General features: G+C 42.8%; 2 protein-coding genes across 5 annotated transcripts in view; one reads left to right on the top strand and one right to left on the bottom strand.

Moving 5' to 3' along the window:
• The first annotated feature begins 1,981 nt into the window (after positions 1 to 1,981).
• Positions 1,982 to 12,058, top strand: cenatac (centrosomal AT-AC splicing factor). 2 transcript variants are annotated; one of them, XM_046327042.1, is made up of 11 exons: positions 1,982 to 3,916; positions 4,056 to 4,222; positions 4,409 to 4,507; positions 4,605 to 4,671; positions 4,990 to 5,052; positions 5,771 to 5,835; positions 8,212 to 8,326; positions 8,436 to 8,466; positions 8,559 to 8,657; positions 11,514 to 11,646; positions 11,753 to 12,058. In XM_046327042.1, the coding sequence occupies exons 1-11, from the start codon at positions 3,800 to 3,802 to the stop codon at positions 11,820 to 11,822; spliced, it is 1,026 nt and encodes a 341-aa protein (XP_046182998.1). In that variant the 5' UTR covers positions 1,982 to 3,799; the 3' UTR covers positions 11,823 to 12,058. The 2 variants fall into 2 exon arrangements, with proteins under 2 accessions (XP_046182998.1, XP_046182989.1); XM_046327033.1 differs by having other exon boundaries at positions 8,209 to 8,326.
• The window catches only part of LOC124012931 (glutamate receptor ionotropic, kainate 4-like), a 73,456-nt gene continuing 65,077 nt past the window's right edge, over positions 11,777 to 20,155 (bottom strand). Inside the window, exons 12-18 of one of the 3 annotated variants that reach the window (XM_046327002.1) lie at positions 18,891 to 19,000; positions 17,082 to 17,255; positions 16,628 to 16,793; positions 16,218 to 16,443; positions 14,401 to 14,529; positions 13,846 to 13,964; positions 11,777 to 13,390 (exon numbers count right to left, since the gene is read on the bottom strand). In XM_046327002.1, coding sequence (XP_046182958.1) covers positions 13,025 to 13,390; positions 13,846 to 13,964; positions 14,401 to 14,529; positions 16,218 to 16,443; positions 16,628 to 16,793; positions 17,082 to 17,255; positions 18,891 to 19,000 — 1,290 coding nt within the window. In that variant the 3' untranslated portion in view covers positions 11,777 to 13,024. Of the gene's footprint in view, positions 13,965 to 14,400; positions 14,530 to 16,217; positions 16,444 to 16,627; positions 16,794 to 17,081; positions 17,256 to 18,890; positions 19,001 to 20,155 lie in introns of all 3 variants that reach the window. The other 2 variants (XM_046327011.1, XM_046327019.1) reach the window with 2 other exon arrangements.

Genomic DNA, 20,155 nt, shown 5'->3' with positions numbered 1-20,155 from the left:
ACCGAAATTTACAGTTGATTTGTCAGAGGACAAACCATTCACAGAGACAAACTGATATCTTTCCGACAGATAAGATCTAAACCATGCCAGAACATGTCCGTGTAGACTAATTTGGGTTTCCAATCTCTGCAAAAGAATGTGGTGATCGATGGTTTCAAAAGCAGCACTAAGGTCTAGGAGCACGAGGACAGATGCAGAGCCTCGGTCTGATGCCATTAAAAGGTCCTTTACCACCTTCAAAAGTGCAGTCTCAGTGCTATGATGGGTTCTAAAACCCAACTGAAGCATTTTGTATACATTGTTTGTCTTCAGGAAGGCAGTGAGTTGCTGCACAACAGCCTTTTCTAAAATTTTTGAGAGGAATGGAAGATTCGATAAAGGCCGATAGTTTTTTATATTTTCTGGGTCAAGGTTTGGCTTTTTCAAGAGAGGCTTTATTACTGCCACTTTTAGTGAGTTTGGTACACATCCGGTGGATAGAGAGCCATTTATTATGTTCAACATAGGAGGGCCAAGCACAGGAAGCAGCTCTTTCAGTAGTTTAGTTGGAATAAGGTCCAGTATGCAGCTTGAAGGTTTAGAGGCCATGATCAATTTCATCATTGTGTCAAGAGATATGGTACTAAAACACTTGAGTGTCTCTCTTCATCCTAGGTCCTGGCAGAGTTGTGCAGACTCAGGACAACTGAGCTTTGAAGGAATACGCAGATTTAAAGATGAGTCCGTAATTTGCTTTCTTATAATCATAATCTTTTCCTCAAAGAAGTTGAATTTATTACTGCTGAAGTGAAAGCCATCCTCACTTGGGGAATGCTGCTTTTTAGTTAGCTTTGCGACAGTATCAGAAAGAAATTTCGGATTCTTCTTATTTTCCTCAATTAAGTTGGAAAAACAGGATCATCGAGCAGCAATGAGGGCTCTTCGATACTGCATGGCACTGTTTTTCGAAGCTAGTCGGAAGACTTCCAGTTTGGTGTGGCGCCATTTCCGTTCCAATTTTCTGGAAGCTTGCTTCAGAGCTCGGGTATTTTCTGTGTACCAGGGAGCTAGTTTCTTTTGAGAAATGTTTTTAGTTTTTAGGGGTGCAACTGCATCTAGGGTATTGCACCAGGTTAAATTGAGTTCCTCAGTTAGGTGGTTTAACTGATTTTTGTCCTCTGACGTTCTTGGGTAGGCAGAGGGAGTCTGGAAGGGCATCAAGGAATCTTTGGGTTGTCTGTGAATTTATAGCACGACTTTTGATGCTCCTTGGTTGGGGTCTATTTGTTGGGGATTATTTGTTGCGATTGCAAACGTAATAAAATGGTGGTCCGATAGTCCAGGATTATGAGGAAAAACATTAAGACCCACAACATTTATTCCATGGGACAAAACTAGGTCCAGAGTATGACTTTGACAGTGAGTAGGGCCAAAGACATGTTGGACAAAACCCACTGAGTCGATGATGGCTCCGAAAGCCTTTTGGAGTGGTTTGTGGACTTTTCCATGTGAATATTAAAGTCACCAAAAATGTGAATATTATCTGCTATGAGGTCCGATAGGAATTCAGGGAACTCAATGAGGAACGCTGTATATGGCCCAGGAGGCCTGTAAACAGTAGCCATAAAAAATGATTGAGTAGGCTGCATAGATTTCATGACTAGAAGCTCAAAAGACGAAAACGTCATTTTTTTTTTTGTAAATTGAAATTTGCAATCGTAAATGTTAGCAACATCTCCGCCTTTGCGGGATACACGGGGGATATGGTCACTAGTGTAACCAGGAGGTGAGGCCTCATTTAACACAGTAAATACATCAGGCTTAAGCCATGTTTCAGTCAGGCCAATCACATCAAGATTATGATCAGTGATTAGTTCATTGACTATAACTGCCTTTTTAGTAAGGGATCTAACATTAATAAGTATCCCTATTTCAAGATGTGAGGTATCACAATCTCTTTCAATAATGGCAGGAATGGAGGTCTTTATCCTAGTGAGATTGCTAAGGCGAACACCGCCGTGTTTAGTTTTGCCCAACCCAGGTCGAGGCACAGACACGGTCTCAATGGGGATAGCTGAGCTGACTACACTGACTATGCTCGTGGCAGACTCTACTAAGCTGGCAGGCCTGCACCCTATTTCATTGTGGAGCTATTGTAACAAAGACACTTTGTCAAGAAGCAGCTGAACCGTTTAATAAAACAACAAACATGGACCAAAACAACATAACAGTAGCATCTTTGCATAAACACAGGATCAATACTGACTGGGGAAGGAACCTAAGGGAGTGCTAGATATAGAGGAGGTAATAAGTGAGGTAATGGAGTCCAGGTGTGCCTCATGATGATGTGCAGGTGCACATAATGATAGATGCCAAGTGTGTGTAATGATGAATCCCAGGCGAACGCCAGAGGGGAGGAGTGGGAGTAGATGTGACATATAAAATGCACATTAAACACAATATATACACTGACCAAAAATATAAACACAACATGCAACTATTTCTTATAAGGAAATCAGCCTATTGAAATAAATTCTTTAGGCCCTAATCTATGGATTTCACGACTGGGCAGGGGTGCAGCTAGGGCATAGGCCTACCCACTTGGGAGCCAGGCCCAGACATTCAGAATTTGTTTTTCCCCACAAAAGTGCATTATTCATACAGAAATAGTCCTCAGTTTCATCAGCTATCCGGGTGGCTGGTTTCAGACGCTCCCGCTGGTGAAGAAGCCGGATGTGGAGGTCCTAGGCTAGTGGGGTTACACATGGTCTGCGGTTGAGAGGCCGGTTGGACATACTGCCAAAATTATCTAAAAATCACATTGAAGGTGGCTAATGGTAGAGAAATTAACATTAAATTATCTGGCAACAGGTCTAGTGGACATTACTGCAGTCTCAGCATGCCAATTTCATACGCCCTCAAAACTTGAGACATCTGTGCCATTATGTTGTGACAAAACTGCACATTTTAGAGTGGCCTTTTGTCTCCAGCACAAGGTGCACCTGTGTAATGATCATGCTGTTTAATCAGAAATATGAAGAAAAAAAATAGCATATAATGATGAATGTGTTTTGATTATTTTCTACTATAACATGGGCAAATTATTTTTAAGTTGTGAGTGGTGAAACACGAGCCATTATCTGTTCTTTTGATGTTATCTGTTCTTTTGATGTTGAGTCTTTGTCCAAGAAAGTGATGTTTGGGTTTATACCTTATACTGTACAAGCTTTGGTGCTGAATACATTGTTGTTACAGGTGTCAAGCTTATGGGCATATGGCAGCAGTATGTAGAAGGGAGGTTCCTAGGTGTGAAAAGTATGCAGGTAGGACAAGATATATTTAAAAAGTGGAGTAGGGTGGTGGGTTTAGTGTAGGATTAGATGGTAAGGTGTTTGTTGCATTTTTTCTAGTATAAAGGGAGGTATACTCCAGTCTAGTAAGTGGCGGTAATGCAACATTTATTGGATGCCAACCGCCGTAAAACCTTATCGAAGAAGAACAACGACAACTTGACACGGAAGTGATACAACGGTCTAAATTAGCATTTTGTGTACACACTAGTTTTTACAAAAGCTATTGTAACTAGATATTTTAGTAAGAGCATGGTGTGCAATTGCACCTTATCGATCAATGTATGATAAATAGACGCAATATATTGCACGAGACAGGGCAGGGAGAGCTCGGTTAGCAAATAAGCTACAGTAACGTAATCTAGCTAGCCAGCCAGCCAGCCAGATAAACAACCCTGCATCTTCAGATCAATACATAGTTTTGGGATGGAGTTGGTCTAACGTCTAGAAAACAAAGGGACGTGTCGAAAATGGGTGCATTTTACTGTGCGATATGTAGGCAAACCTCTTTCTCCGGAAAAGCACACATCTTCGGGAAAAGTCACCAGAGCAAACTCAAAGTGGTCCTTGTTAAATTCCTTGAGAAGGTAAAATTGGCAACTGCCTGCCTCATCAATGCCAGCTAGCTAACGTTAGCTACGCCTAGCTACTACAAATGTTTGTATCCTGCTCAATGAGATGCAAATCATATAAACTATTCCTGGAAGACATGCCTGTGTTTTACAGGTGAAAGAGGCGCGTCGAACGATAAAAAATCCCCAGGTGGAGAGGTTCGATTGCACTCAGCACAAACGCAAATGTTGGTGTTACTGCTGCGGCCTCGAGGTGGAGAGAGACGTCACTGATGGCGACATCACTGTGTTGTTCGGGGGCTTGTTGGAACACATGGCCAGGTAAGATACAGTACTAACTAATGTAATTAATGTTCATGTTAATATAAAGGTGGGACGCTTTCACGCAGTTTTTATTTGCTTTTCTCTATTAATTAATGGACTTTTCTGATGGCTGGCATTATTATTGACCAATGTGCTTGTAAAAATGTGGTTTGGCATATTTCTCGGGTCAATTTGTCATTTCAGGCCTGACCACAGGAAGGGCACCCACACATTCTGGTGGGAGAACAAAGCTGATCCTAAACTGAGGGACAAGTTTATAATCACAGAAAATGAAATGGAGAGGTAAGAACTCCTCTACCGTTAGCTAAAAGTTGTTTTAGCCTACAAGTTCGCTTTGGAAAATGTGTAATATGCCTCAACCCTTTTGTTTTCATTTTAGATTTAAAACGGAGGTGGCAAAAGCTTTAGGCTCATTTGAGGATAAGGAGGATGGGCTTATCAAGCAGGTAGGACATGAAATAACTGCATTGTATGACTTTCTAGAGGAAAAAGTAAGGGCCACATTCACAAAGCGTCTCAAAGTAGGTACACTGACCTAGGATCAGGTCTCGCCTCCTATTCATTGACTTAAAAGACAAAACTGATCCTGGAAAGGCACTCTGACTGAGACACTTTGTGAATACGGGCCCTGACGTTTTCCTCTAGAAGACATGTAATGCTCTTTTAGTGACTCTGAGATGTGTTATTAATACTGGTCCATACTGTGAATGGGAGAACTCTGTTCTAGCCATGGTGACATCTGACTGTGGGTGTTTGTCCCCTAGCAAGCCACTCATATCCGAGCTCAGGAACAGCATCGCCAGGAGGTCCTTCAGTCTCTCATAGAGGTTTGTTTACCCAGGATGCAACAACAGTATCCATAATCGCTGTGACCTCCCTAGTTTGATCAAGTGTGATATTTGTAATGCGATGGTATCAAAATTGCACTGTATTCCCTACATGGTGCACTACTTTTGACTAGGACTCATTGTGCACTACTTTTGACCAGAGCTATATGTATAGGGTGCCATTTGGGACAATCTGATACACCTTTTATATTCAATAATGTTTTGTACATACACTGAACAAAGGTATAAATGTAACATGTAAAGTGTTGGTCCCATGTTTCACAAGTTGAAATCAAAGATCCCAGACATTTTCCATATGCACAAAAAGCTTATTTCTCTAAAATGTTGTGCACAAATTTGTGTTAGTGAGCATTTCTCCTTTGTCAAGATAATCCATCCACATGACGGGTGTGGCATATCAAGAAGCTGATTAAACAGCATGACCATTACACGGGTGACCAATAGATGCGTATCTGTATTCCCAGTCATGCAAAATTCATAGATTAGGGCCTAATGAATTTATTTCAATTGACTGATTTCCTTATAGGAACTAACTCAGTAAAATTGTTACATGTTGCATTTATATTTTTATTCAGTATAGATGCTCTGATGTAAGTTCACATTCTGTCACATTATTGGGAGCTATGAGGTAAAGTTACGCCATGTTGTTGGAGTCTGGTGTATGAACCACTGTTGGCTTTTCCTGAATCAACCTCAGCCTAAGGCAGAGCTGGAGCTATCGAACACAGAAGGCCCTTGCAACTCAGTGGACGAGGCTTCTAGGTAAGACGTTGTTGTCCTTCTATAAGATGGTGTTATTGTACTGTAGTTCTAATGATATACTGGGGTTTGTTCAGTAGGACACCGTAGCAGAATGTTTTGAAGCAGTGAACAACATTTTTTTTATTGGACAAGTCCAGGTAGTCGCCTCCTGTTTGTCGATTACCCAATCCCAAATTGACCCCTAAACCCCACCCTACTGTGGTTGCTCCACTAAAAGTTTTGTGATTATGCTGAGGTAATTTGTGGTTTAGTGTGGTACCCTGCGTCACCACTTCATTGCTCCAGACCAGCGCAAGGGGGAGTTAGAGCACTGATTATGCTTTTGTGTCTAACTGATGGGAGATATAAACCTAAATAGAAACTGATCATTGTACATGACTTCAGTATTACTTACTAAAACTGTTACACTAAGGTTTTTATTTGATTTTGTTAGGATTATTTTGCTCTTACTGTAACCCACTGTAGGTCACGTTGTACAGTGCCTGAGTGGCTCAACGTTTAAGACACTGCTAAGCAGTGCAAGCTGTGTTGCTACAGATGCTGGTTCAATACCTGTGCCGGCTTGACTGGGAAACCCATGAGAACTAGGTTTTTGGTTTCTCTCCCTCTAAAAACAGAAATAATTCATTCTAAACAACAAACAGGCTTTATTTACAAATTAGTAACAATGTCTCACCCCATGTTCAAGAATGGCCTTTTTCCTCACTCAATTTCCGTTATTTGAAAACAAAATAATCTCCAAAATAGTATTTTTTTAAAACAAAGTGATTTATTAATTTAGAAGTATTAAAAAGCCCCTTGGACATTCTCACATTAACCCTGTTCTTAGCAGGACAATGTATATTGGTCATGGCTCCAACTCTCCAATATTCTTTCTGTTGGTCTTTTAATAAAGAAATGCTTTGGTTATCCTGACCTGGACACCATGTACAGTATTATAATAGCCCATTATGGGCTATTAGCAGGACCTTTACCAACACCTCTCTGTATTTATACTTTGTGGATGGGGCCTCCCCAGTGGCGCAGCTGTCTAAGTCACCCCAATGCAACATGCGTTGCCACAGATGCGGGTTTGATACCCGTGCCGGCAGCCACCGGGAGACCCATGAGGCGGCTTTTGGTTTTAATTTAGAATCCTCAAATCCTCTATTATTGGCATAGAGTACCGTAGGCGACATGAGTCTCACTAGTGTTGAGTAATGTTCTGTTTTATTTATTTAAAGAGCATATTGAAGTTAGAAGCAATAGGATTTGAAGCATTTTCCTATAACTGTTTCGCGCTGCTCTAAGACAAGCATGGGGACTGGTCTTGATAAATCAATTTGATTTTTATTTTGACTGAATCTCTGTTTGGGTATTGGCTAGACTACAATTATGGTGGAGAAATGTTATGCTCTTAGTGTAACCTTTTTTAACAAGGCAAGTCTTAACAGCCTACTCCTTTGGAAACATAGTGTTTGTCTTGGAATAGAAACAGCATAATATTAAGCAATATTTCTTAATCATTCCCATATACTATGTTCTTACAAAAGTTTTCAATACTTTATTACAGCTGCTATTGAAGGCTATCAAATGCTTCTCAAAGATGCCCTCTGGTTGTCAAACTAGCACTAACTAGCATTTAATGGTACCAGTGGTTGGCACTTAAATAATGTGCCATAGAATTCTGCGGCACCATGCAACCTGTGCTGCACTACGCTGCAACTTTTAAATGACAAAGCACTGTGCACTTGTGGAGACCTAAGAGGATATGTATAAGCAATATGGTTAAAACGTCCACCTAGCCTATCAGTGAGCAAGTGGAGCTGTCAAATCCCCTGATCCTCAAGTGATAAGGGTCTAGTGGTCGATTTGGGATTCCACCTGTTTAGTGCTTAGTTAACACGGCCCAGATGTTTTCCCAAATTGAACCTATGACCTCTTCAGTTGGTAGAGCATGGCGCTTGTAACGCCAGGGTAGTGGGTTCGATCCCCGGGACCACCCATACGTTGAATGTATGCACACGTGACTGTAAGTCGCTTTGGATAAAAGCGTCTGCTAAATGGCATATATTATTTATATTATAAATCCCATTGCTCGAAGGTCTTTCCAAATGGCTGAAGTACCCCCCTATATGTTTAGCCTCACTTAGCTTAGTAAACTAATTTTAACATTATTTGCATGGATATTGTAACAGAGTAAAATGTAAATTAAGTTCATCAGGAAGAAGCTGTTGGTACACCATGGACCAGGGCAGATATATTATAGACATCAGGGTCTCCTTGCATCTGTAAAGCTTACAGAATGTACCTGTAAATGGGCTGTATGTAATATTATTCAAGTAATCTGTGTCTTTGTGTGAGTTCTGTATCACCTAATTTGAACTTTGGCAGTAGCTCTCACTTCAGGGCCCCTGGATCCGATGAGCAGGCCAGGTCTGGTCGGGTCGACCAAATGGTGGCCAGGCAGTGGGCAGGCCCTGGACAGGGCTTGACCTTCATTGGCTACCAGGTACGCTGACATGTTGCTCGTCAATCATGACAACTATTTTCTCTTCATGAGTAAGTGACCTGTCAAATAATAAAATACTTTACTAATATTATTTCCTTTTGGATGGCAGGATTCTTCCAACAGTGGAAATGTTCACACAGGTAATTGAAAATTAAAACGATACTTGAGCGTCTATTAGTCACTGTATTGTTGTCTGTGTAAGTTGGTGAATAGGTTTTGATGACTGTTGTAGGAGCCATCCCTCCATGGTTACAGGAGGACCCCAATGAGGGCAGGTCTGGGACAATGGAGCAGGCGATCGGTCCATCACTCCAGGACTTCCTCAAACAGAGTAGGTCCTTTAGGGTTCAGACAAACAGATGAAATCGTGTATGACATATCATTGTCCGTTTTAATCTGACTTGTGCAACTCGTCCTAAAAATAGTTGACTTATGTGAAAAGATGGACCATTTTTCCCTTTGTGTCGTTCAATCATTTCCATTGTAATTACTGGATGGATGGATGACACCCATTGAAAAAGCACCGACTCAGACTACCATTTTACAAATCCACCCACAAATTACTTAACTCCTCAAGTAGACAGTTCATTTTGGGGACCACCTGGTGAAAGGGCTCTAAATTCAGTCCGTACTAGGTTTGGTTTTGACCACAGCCCATTTAGTCCTTGGTAGACCTGGGCTCGTATTCCCGATAGCGTTAGAACTTAGGCTTGAATGTTTTTAAAAATGCATCTTTCCCACAACAGCCAAATATGTAACATGCGTTCCCCAAAACAGCATGCAGAGAGAAGTCACTAAGTGTGTCGTTGGAGCATAAGATCAAAAGAAAGGCAGTGCTGCTCTCAGACCAGCTTTGTCAATTAAAATTTTACCTTTAACATTACAATGATTTCAATATTTAATGCAGTCATCTCTATTTTCATTTGACATATCAAAATTGCAGAGACATTGGCCATGTATTTATAGTAAACTATGTTCTGAAGTTATCAGTGGTCAGAGAAACGGGTAAACCTTGTGGATCTTCCGATGGCATTGAGGAGTATACCACATCAGTCACTGGCTTTATCAATAAGTGCATTGAGGACGTCGTCCCCACAGTGACTATGTACTTACCCTAACCATAAGCCATGGATTACAGGCAACATTCACACTGAGCTAAAGGGTAGAGCTGCCGCTTTCACGGAGCGGGAACGACGAACCATCACAGGAAAAGCGCCAATACAGGACTGTGGCTGTGGCAGGGCTTCCAAACTATTAGACTACAAAGGGAAGCACAGCCGAGAGCTGCCCAGTGACACAAGCCTACCAACACTGAAACATGCATGTTCCAGATGACTGATCACGCTCTCCACAGCGAGTAAGACCTTTAAACAGGTCAACTTGTACTCTGAGCATGCGCTGTCCAACTGGCAAGTGTCTTCACTGACCTTTTTCAACATCTGTAATACCAACATGTTTTAAGCAGACCAATATAGTCCCTGTACCCAAGAACACTAACCTGCCTAAATCACTACTGACCTGTAGCACTCATGTCTGTAGCCATGAAATGATTTGGAAGGCTAGTCATAGCTCACAAATGCCATTATCAACAGATCCACAGATGATGCAATCTCCATTTCACTCCACACTGCCCTTTCCCACCTGGACAAAAGGAACATCTATGTTAGAATGCTATTCATTGACTACAACTCAGCGTTCAACACCATAGTGCCCTCAAACCTAATCACTAAGCTAAGGACCCTGGGACTAAACACCTCCCTTTGCAACTAGATCCTGGACTTCCTGATGGGCAACCACTAGGTGGTAAGGATAGGTAACATCTGCCACATGGGGGCCCCTCGGGTGCGTGCTTAGTCCCCTCCTGTACTCCCTGTTCACTCATGACTGCACGGCCAGGCACAACTCCAACACCATAGCTAAGTTTGCTGACGACAGAAGTGGTAGGCCTAATCACCGACAACGAGACCACCTATAGGGAGGTGGTCAGAGACCTGATCGTGTGGTGCCAGGACAATCTCTCCCTCAACATGATCAAGACAAAGAAGATGATTGTGGATTACAGGAAAAGTAGGACCGAGCACGCCCCCATTCTCATCGACGGGGCTGTAGCGGAGCAGGTTGAGAGCTTCAAGTTCCTTGGCGTACACATCAACAAACAAACATGGTCCAAGCACACCAAGGCGGTCGTGAAGAGGGCGTGACAAAAACCTATCCCCCCTCAGGAGACTGAAAAGATTTGGCATGGGTTCTCAGATCCTCAAAAGGTTCTACAGCTGCACCATCGAGAGCATCACTGCCTAGCAACTGCTCGGCCACCGACCGCAAAACACGAGAGGGTAGTGCGTACGGCCCAGTAAATCACTGGGGCCAAGCTTCCTGCCATCCAGGACCTCTATACCAGGTGGTGTCAGAGGAAGGCCCTAAAAAATTGTTAAACACTCCAGCCACAGACTGTTCTCTCTGCTACCACATGGCAAGCGGTACCGGAGCGCCAAGTCTAGGTCCAAGAGGCTGCTACCCCCAAGCTATAAGACTCTGGAACATCTAATCAAATGGCTACCCATTGCATTATTTTACTGCTGCGCTTGAATTATTTTTCTTTTTTTGTAGGTATTTTCTTACAATCCCTTAACCAACAATGTAAGCATTTCAAAGTTCTACACCTGGTTGTATTCGGCGCATGTGACAAGTGCAATTTGATTTGGTTTGTTTAGCGGAGATCTGTGTATAATGTGACGCGGGAGGGCAAAAAAAAGCATCTAACGACGCACTTAGCTGTTCTACGAGTGGTCTGAAGCAGGCATTTAGATTACGAGCTTTTTTAAAGTGCAACGTTAATAACTTTGGTTTTAGGAAACCGCTCAGATGTAACGATGCTTTTAACGAACTTGGCCTTAAGATGCTTTTTGGAAACTGGGCTCAGGGCTGTAATTTAGTCCAAACAGTGGCAAAATGGTATGATTTACAACTTAAACAAGTCTATTGGACAAATTGAGGTAGGTCCCTCCCCGTTCTTCCGTTTTAAATGTTTTGCAACAGAATCGTCAAAATTAATACGCGACAATGTTTTGCAATGCAAAAATAACAATGAGCATTTCTTATTGGACAAGTCCAGGTTGTCCCTCTTTCGTTCAGTGCCAAATGAAGACAATCCTTGACACTCATGTTGCGATCTCTCCCCACACAGAGGAGCAGGAGAAGCTGAAGAAACTCCCCCCTAACCGGGTGGGGGCCAACTTTGACCATAGCTCTCAGACAGATGCCAACTGGCTGCCCTCTTTCGGCCGGGTGTGGAACAGCGGACGCCGCTGGCAATCCAGGTGATGTACTTGTCCTGCAAAAACTGACTATAGAGTTTCAATTTACATGGTACATGGAAGTGAAATGATCGTCTTGTGTGAAGTTAACTTTGTTTTGCTCTACTAGGCACCAGTTCAGAGAGGAAGAGGGACAGACCAACAGACAAAAGAGAAAGCGGGATCAGGGTGCTGAGTGAACAAAGAAACCAAACCGCCTGAACACTGACTATAGTATGCATTGTACATAGAAATGTTACAGAACAAAGCAGTTAAAAAACATGACATTTGTTTGGAAACCATGAAAAGCCTTTATTTCAGGATATAATGAACTAGGCTCAATGTAAATGTCAAGCTCACTATGCCCGTTTCAAATTTGATTCCCGGCCAATGTTTTTGGCACTTGTTTTAAAATAAAATAATGAACTGGACTACAGCCACGCCCCTGTGTCTCACATATGTGGGGAGCGGCATTAGCCGTTAGTTGGGGCTGGGTCTTTGAAATACTGTCCTAGTGTCCTCTGGGTTCAATGTAAAGCATGCTTCCAGACTGGAACCCTGGGGCCTTAGCATGGACCCTGGTCCACTTGTTGGTCTTTGCACTTTATTTCATTCGATGGCATTTCGCCATCCTCAATCTTTGGGTTCAGGGGTTATTAACCTGTGAACATTAATGAAATAAAGTGCACTGACCCTGGGCCACTTGTCCAAGGCCCCAGGGTTCCAGTCTGGAAGCACGCTTTCCACTGAACCCAGGACATTTTCGGTATTGCATTTTAGCTGAAGTCCAGTCCAAAAAGATGGCCGCGTAGAAGTCAAATGTGAAAATTACAAAACTTAGTCATCATTGTACAAAAAACATCCATTAAATTATTCAAGTCATTTTTTTTTTTTTTGTCACTCACACAGGCAAAGATACATTTTATATTCATCCACTGTCTATAATGTTTCTGGATGATGTGATGCCGTCAGTGCACAGGTGTAATCGGCTCTCTATAAAACCCGATCTAGACAATCACGAAACGGCATGTGTGAACGTGAGTAGAATACATTGAAAACAATAGACGCTATGTCTAGTTCAAACATTCACCTCAGTTGTCAGTGCCACCGCCCCCCCTAAACCAGGGATCATCAACTAGATTTTATGTTGAGCAATGGTCAGGGGGCCGGAACATAATTACACATTTGTAAACTGCAAAAAGCCCAAACATATTTCACTAAAATAATTTAAAACCTTGCTTTTACATGTGTATATGATCACACATCTCTATACTTTGGAACAGGTTTCCAACATTAAAATCACTTGGATGTGTTTTCAGTCTTATGTCCAACAATAAATAATATTTAGTTTTGCTCAAACTTGGGAATTGCCAAATAAAATCACCAGTTGGGGAACCCTGCACTAAACATTCTCCTCTCTGAGGTCTGGTGAGTGTTTTCTGGGTAGCAGTGTTTGCACCCGCAGTCCTTTGTATCCCCTGCACTCTGGGCAGATGCGGACGTGAGTGCAGCCCCGTGGACCCAAAATGGCTTCCTGTGCCAGTCTATGAGCCTGTGACTCCATAGGACCGCTGCTACTGTTGTCCATCCCGCACACCATGCCGTTACTGATGGTGCAAGTGGCCGGCTTGGTCCTGCCATGCTCCTCTGGGAGTGAAGTGTGTGTTTGTAGTAATATCCCTGGGTCTCGTAAACCATGCAGTGCCATACTGTCCTCGCACAGCAGGATCCCATGGAGAGCCCTCAGCATCTCTGTACACATGGACAACTAGAACAGAAAGGGCAGAACCATAAGTCCAACTTTTGCACAGTCACCTTTTGAAACGAGATGGATTGCTGGTTATCAGTGCTTTGGTTTAAAGCTTTTTCTCCCTCCCCTTTACATTCTTCGTGAGGTCTAGGTTGAAATTGGTTTAACTTCAGATGTAAAGTTGCATTGTCAAGCAGGTGTGAAACCTTACATACTGAAGAACAAAAGCATGTATGCAAATTGTAAAGTATTTTTGTCTGTCTTTCATTATGTGACGGGCAGCTTTTACCATGAATGCGCCAGGGAAAATGCCAATGAAAGATGTGTTGTTGGCTGTATAGTGCGCTGCTCTATAACGCTCCTAGGGTTGAATCACGGCCTGAGTGAAGATTGACTTAAGTGGGAGTTAGGATTTGACCCTAAGAGGGCAGCTGGCTACTAAGCTGGGAGAGCAGCTACAGATGACACCTCACCTCTGACCTCGGAGAGTGTTGCTGCACCCAGACAAACTCCAGCCCCGCCATGAACACAGCCAGCAGTAGACCAGACAACAGGACAATAAAGACTCCACCTATATTCTCCATGCCCAGCCCTACCACAGAGAGAAGAGCTCTTAGTGGTTTAATGGTGATAAATTAGGCTGTGATGAAATCCAATCGCGGGTTAAAGGCATTGCGGCTTTTAAAGGCTATTTCAAATTGAGCCAGCATATGCAGTGTTTACCGTAAATGTAAGCTCCGCAAACACAGGAACATGGCCTTTAAAAGCTGCAATGCCTATGATCGGCAATCAGATTGAATCCCAGCCTTACTCTTTTGACATTGATGTGCATCACCATCGCTGTATATAGTTGTTGACTGCTTGGAGATTTTCCCCACAGTGTTGTGTACTATGTTAAATAAATATACTTGACTTTAAGTCAGCAGATTGTGGTTCCAATTCCAGCAGTTCTATAACTTCAGTTTAGAGACAAGATGCACTGATAATGTATATTTTCTTGTCTATGGACAGTAATTAAGATTGTGTACCCTGTGCTTGACGGTCATCATCTTTGGAACACTTGTCTCCCTGCCACCACTTCCTCTTAAGGATCTCCAGCCTGTTGTCCTCTTGGAGTTTGAGTACGGCCAGGTCGATTTCGTCCCGGTACACTGAGCCTGATAACATAGAATACAGTTTATTATGAATAAACTGCAAATGACTTCAGATCACCTAATTATAGACATTCTGTCAGCAGGGTTGTGTTCAGTGGGCACAAAACGGGAGAAACATACTACGAACTATGAACTTCTCCAATAATGGTCCTTCTGTAGCTCAGTTGGTAGAGCATGGCGCTTGTAACACCAGGGTAGTGGGTTCGATCCCCGGGACCACCCATACGTAGAATGTATGCACACATGACTGTAAGTCGCTTTGGATAAAAGCGTCTCCTAAATGGCATATATTATTATTATTATTAATAAGAACACTGAAGGTAACTTTCAGATGTTTTCTTTCTCAAAGAGCTACATAACCCGTGTCTGATAATCCTATTATAGACTCAAGGCATTTAGAAACTACACAGATTTATAAAATGGAATATCAAATCAAATCAAATTTATTTATATAGCCCTTCGTACATCAGCTGATATCTCAAAGTGCTGTACAGAAACCCAGCCTAAAACCCCAAACAGCAAACAATGCAGGTGTAAAAGCACGGTGGCTAGGAAAAACTCCCTAGAAAGGCCAAAACCTAGGAAGAAACCTAGAGAGGAACCGGGCTATGTGGGGTGGCCAGTCCTCTTCTGGCTGTGCCGGGTAGAGATTATAACAGAAAATGACCAAGATGTTCAAATGTTCATAAATGACCAGCATGGTCAAATAATAATAAGGCAGAACAGTTGAAACTGGAGCAGCAGCACAGTCAGGTGGACTGGGGACAGCAAGGAGCCATCATGTCAGGTAGTCCTGGGGCACGGTCCTAGGGCTCAGGTCCTCCGAGAGAGAGAAAGAAAGAGAGAATTAGAGAGAGCATATGTGGGGTGGCCAGTCCTCTTCTGGCTGTGCCGGGTGGAGATTATAACAGAACGTGGCCAAGATGTTCAAATGTTCATAAATGACCAGCATGGTTGAATAATAGTAAGGCAGAACAGTTGAAACTGGAGCAGGAGCATGGCCAGGTGGACTGGGGACAGCAAGGAGTCCTCATGTCAGGTAGTCCTGGGACATGGTCCTAGGGCCCAGGCCAGTTGAAACTGGAGCAGCAGCATGGCCAGGTGGACTGGGGACAGCAAGGAGTCATCATGTCAGGTAGTCCTGGGGCATGGTTCTAGGGCTCAGGTCCTCCGAGAGAGAGAAAGAAGGAGAGAAGGAGAGAATTAGAGAACGCACACTTAGATTTACACAGGACACCGAATAGGACAGGAGAAGTACTCCAGATAAACAAACTGACCCTAGCCCCCCCGACACATAAACTACTGCAGCATAAATACTGGAGGCTGAGACAGGAGGGGTCAGGAGACACTGTGGCCCCATCCGAGGACACCCCCCGGACAGGGCCAAACAGGAAGGATATAACCCTCTATCCCCTTATACAGACTGTTGCAATAATCCATCTCTCCCTACAAAAGACAGCATAGTCTTGGGCAGAAAAGGGAATAATTTCTTTATTTACAAGCGGTCACTGCTCTCGTTTGACCAACTACAGAAGTATGGAATCCCAGCCTCTCAGTTCTTTGTATTTGCAGATATAACACTTTCTCTTGGTGCAGCAAACACTGGACGATCCAGAAGGTTCAAAGATTGAAACTATTAAGGCAGTCCGAAAAAAAGCTACATTGTGCACTTCTGAAGATACAGGTCTTACCCAGTGGCATGCCGATGCCGTAGCCTTTGGTGTCCAGCACGCCTCCTATCTGGGTGAGGTTACAGTTGCGCTGGCGGTAGTACTCGTTCATGGTGCTCTCCAACAGGTAGGCGTAGTTGGACTTGAGCACCCGGTCGATGCCTTCCTCCGTGCTCTTCACAAACACACTGGTTTGCTTTGCATGCATGAAGTTCCACATGCGCTGGTAGGTCTGGTACTGAGAGTTCTGTGGGCAGGCAAGAGAGATAAAGACCAGGCTGTAAAAAAAAAAAAATCACGCTATAACCCAGAAGGAAAACTGGTTGAAACAATGTTACTGTGATAGAAGTTTTGTCCGCTGGGAAACTTAAGTGTGAGATAGCAAGCATTATGACTCCTTTCTCACACACACACACACACTCTCTCTCTACCTGGAAGAAGGTCATGGTGGACCCTCCCTGCATGGTGCCGTACTCTATGGTGGTCTGGTCTGCCAGGTCATCCACAGACTCGATGGGCACCTCCATCCTGTGAACGGTGAGGAAGGCAGCCAGGTTGGCTGTGTAGGAGGACACTATGATCAGGGTGAAGAACCACCTGCAGCAGGAAGGAACAGCACAAGCTGCTTAGTACACAGGAAGGCTCCCCATTAAGCGCAAGCTCCATTTGCGTATTGAGGTGCGGGTCTTGTTTAGCGCGAGACAGTCAAATTGGTTCATACAGCGTGGTAAGCATGGAGTGCATCAATACCTGTGTGTATGTGTGTGTGTGTATCAATGTGAATGGCCAATGGTTATTTTTGTGTTGGCAAATGTACAACGTCTGTGTGCGTATTTGCGTGCCGTTGGGTCAATTATGTAGGGGTTTCTTGTGTAGTCTACTCACCAGACAGCACTGAGGCAGCGTGTGGACAGGGCATGGGGGGTGATGGCTGAGCCTTGCTGCATGAACCCCCCTACAGGGAACCACAGACTGTTTCCCAGAGTGTACTGGTTCAGCACCAGTTTACAGCGCCCCCGCAAGCATGGCTCAGTACTACACCACTCATACGGTGTCAGCCTTGGGAATAAAAACCGTGTTAAAATTATAGTGAAAAATTATATCTATGATCATGTTGAATAAGCACACAACAGAAGAAAACAATTTGAAAACACGTGAGATAAGATACAACTTGACCAATAAGTTTGCTAATTTTAATTTGCCGTTTTCAAATGATTTCCTCCCTTTTGTGCCTACCAGACAGGTCGCAAAATGTGGTGTGGAAAGTAGACAGCAGCTTCAGAATAGAGCACTTGCTGCACTTCCACATCACTGCCAGTACAGATGTGGTCAAATATTTTGGCACCCTTGCACTTTACAATGGAGTGGAATGGTACAGAATGTTCTGTTTTTTATTTCCTTTTCAAAACTGGTTGAATAACAACTTTTACCCTGTAGGCAACTTATTTACCACAGTTGAGAAATTACAGAGTAAACGAGAATCATTGCCTCTAACCAAATGAATTTGAAATTTGAATAATTTAGTCCAGCCCATTTTTGACAGGAAAAATCTCAATTTCAGTTTAGATACATTTGTGTGTGTCCGGTGTAGTTGTTAATCAAATGTGTCAACATCCAATGCTTTTTCAATTTCAACCTATTTTAGGATAAATAGTGAATCATGCAAGGGTGCCAGTACATACAGTTGAAGTCGGAAGTTTACATACTGTGCTTCACGGTTGGGATTGTGTTCTTCGGCTTGCAAGCCCCCCCATTTTAGCCTCCCCCTTTTTCCTCATAACGATGGCCAAACAGTTCTATTTTTGTTTCATCAGACCAGAGGACATTTCTCCAAAAAGTACAATCATTGTCTCCATGTGCAGTTGCAAACCATAGTCTGGCTTTTTTAACGGCGGTTTTGGAGCAGTGGCTTCTTCCTTGCCTAGTGGCCTTTCAGGTTATGTCGATATAGGACTCGTTTTACTGTGGATATAGATACTTTTGTACCTCCAGCATCTTCACAAGGACCTTTGCTGTTCTGGGATTGATTTGCCATTTTCTAACCAAAGTACGTTCATATCTAGGAGACAGATCGCGTCTCCTTCCTGAGCGGTATTAAGGCTGCGTGGTCCCATGGCGTTTATACTTGCGTACTGTTGTTTGTACAGATGAACGTGGTACCTTCAGGCGTTTGGAAATTGCTTCTAAGGATGAACCAGACTTGTGGAGGTCTACAATTCTTTTCTGAGGTCTTGGCTGATTTCTTTTGATTTTCCCATGATGTCAAGCAAAGAGGCACTGAGTTTGAAGGTAGGCCTTGAAATACATCCACAGGTACACCTCCAATTGACTCAAATTATGTCAATTAGCCTATCAGAAGCTTCGAAAGCCATGACATAATTTTCTGGAATTTTCCAAGCTGTTTAAAGGCACAGTCAACTTAGTGTATGTAAACTTCTGACTCACTGGAATTGTGATACAGTGAATTATAAGTGAATTAATCTGTCTGTAAACAATTGTTGGAAAAATTACTTGTGTCATGCACAAAGTAGATGTCCTTACCGACTTGCCAAAACTATAATTTGTTAACAAGACATTTGTGGAGTGGTTGAAAAAATATTTTTAATGAATCCAACCCAAGTGTATGTAAACTTCCGACTTCAACTGTACAGTATTACCTCATCTGTAGGTGTCAGTGTTGAGCTGCACACTTACCTGGCCACCAGGAAGAGCACACAGCTGACGATCAGGTAGGCCAGCAGCATGAAGAGCCATACGCCTGGAGAGAATGGGTCTAGGAAGGACCAGTAGCCTGGTCGACGTGTCTAAAGAAGCAGGAACATAAATCATTTAGCTTGGACAGTACCTACGTTCGCTATGTTTTCACTTCGCCCATCTATTGTTTTGAAGCCAGACTGATAAGCGGAGTGAAACAAATAGTGAAAGTAGTGTTCAGTCTGGATCCACCAGGCTATAAAGCAATTCCATGGAGATTCAACAGTTGCCAGGATAGTTCTATTCACTCATTGATATGGTTGATGAGAAACAATGAATTGGGGTACACTCAAAGTTTCAGCATAGTCATATATTACATTTATGAGTCAGTCTTATGATCTAGCGCCTCTTACAACAGTTGCCACCAACCTGGAGAGCCCAATTGTCACCAACTCTGGTCCTGGAGAGCTTCAGGGTGTGCAGGGTTGTGTTCCACCCCAGAACTCTCACACTGGATTCACCCAATCAAGGTCTTGAGAATTAGTTGATGATTCGAAGCTGGTGTGTGAGCACTAGGCTAGAAGAAAAGGCTGCACTACCTGTAGGCTCTCCAGGATGCTCCGGGTAGAAGTTGCAATATGATCTAGGACAGGGATTCCAAACTTTTTCACTCTGGGCCCCCTTCCAGCAATGAGGAACATAGTCACGTCTATTTCCATGGGCACAAGCACGGTTCAAGAATTGTGTAAAATTTTGCAGGTTTAAACCGTATTTCCTGCAATTCTACACATTTTGTCATGTATAAGGTGAATTGATGTGATATTTAAGTGACCAAAAAAATTGCGACAATATATATGGGCTAAAAAAAATAAAATAGAAAAACGTTAGCTGACATGGGCTAGTTGATCTGGACATTTCTGAAAAGTTATAAATAGCTCTCTAAGGACTAACATGACAAGAGGAACTGATGATGCACTGCCCAATTTGGAATTGTACCTTATGCATTCTATGACAAGAAGAGTAAAAAATATATATACATACAGTGCATTCGGAAAGTATTAAGACCCCTTGACTTGTTAAACATTTTGTTATGCTACAGCCTTATTCTAGAATTGATTAAATAGTTCCCCCCTCATCAATCTACATACAATACCCCATAATGACTAAGCAAAACAGGTTTGTCGATATTAAAAATAAAATAAAAAGTTAAATAATGAAATATTACATTTACATAAGTATTCAGACCTTTTACTCAGTACTTTGTT

Source organism: Oncorhynchus gorbuscha, linkage group LG02 (genome assembly GCF_021184085.1).
Source record: "Oncorhynchus gorbuscha isolate QuinsamMale2020 ecotype Even-year linkage group LG02, OgorEven_v1.0, whole genome shotgun sequence".
Classification (NCBI taxonomy): Eukaryota; Metazoa; Chordata; class Actinopteri; order Salmoniformes; family Salmonidae; genus Oncorhynchus; species Oncorhynchus gorbuscha.
The sequence above is the reverse complement of the archived record's forward strand: the minus strand, read 5'-3'. Positions and strand labels throughout refer to the sequence as shown.

Bases quoted from the DNA above. Each gene is read 5' to 3' on its own strand.
- cenatac (XM_046327033.1), top strand. From the start codon at position 3,800: ATGGGTGCATTTTACTGTGCGATATGTAGGCAAACCTCTTTCTCCGGA. The intron at 4,223-4,408 runs GTAAGATACAGT...TTGTCATTTCAG, and splicing joins TTGTTGGAACACATGGCCAG to GCCTGACCACAGGAAGGGCA. The intron at 11,647-11,752 runs GTGATGTACTTG...TTGCTCTACTAG, and splicing joins GGACGCCGCTGGCAATCCAG to GCACCAGTTCAGAGAGGAAG.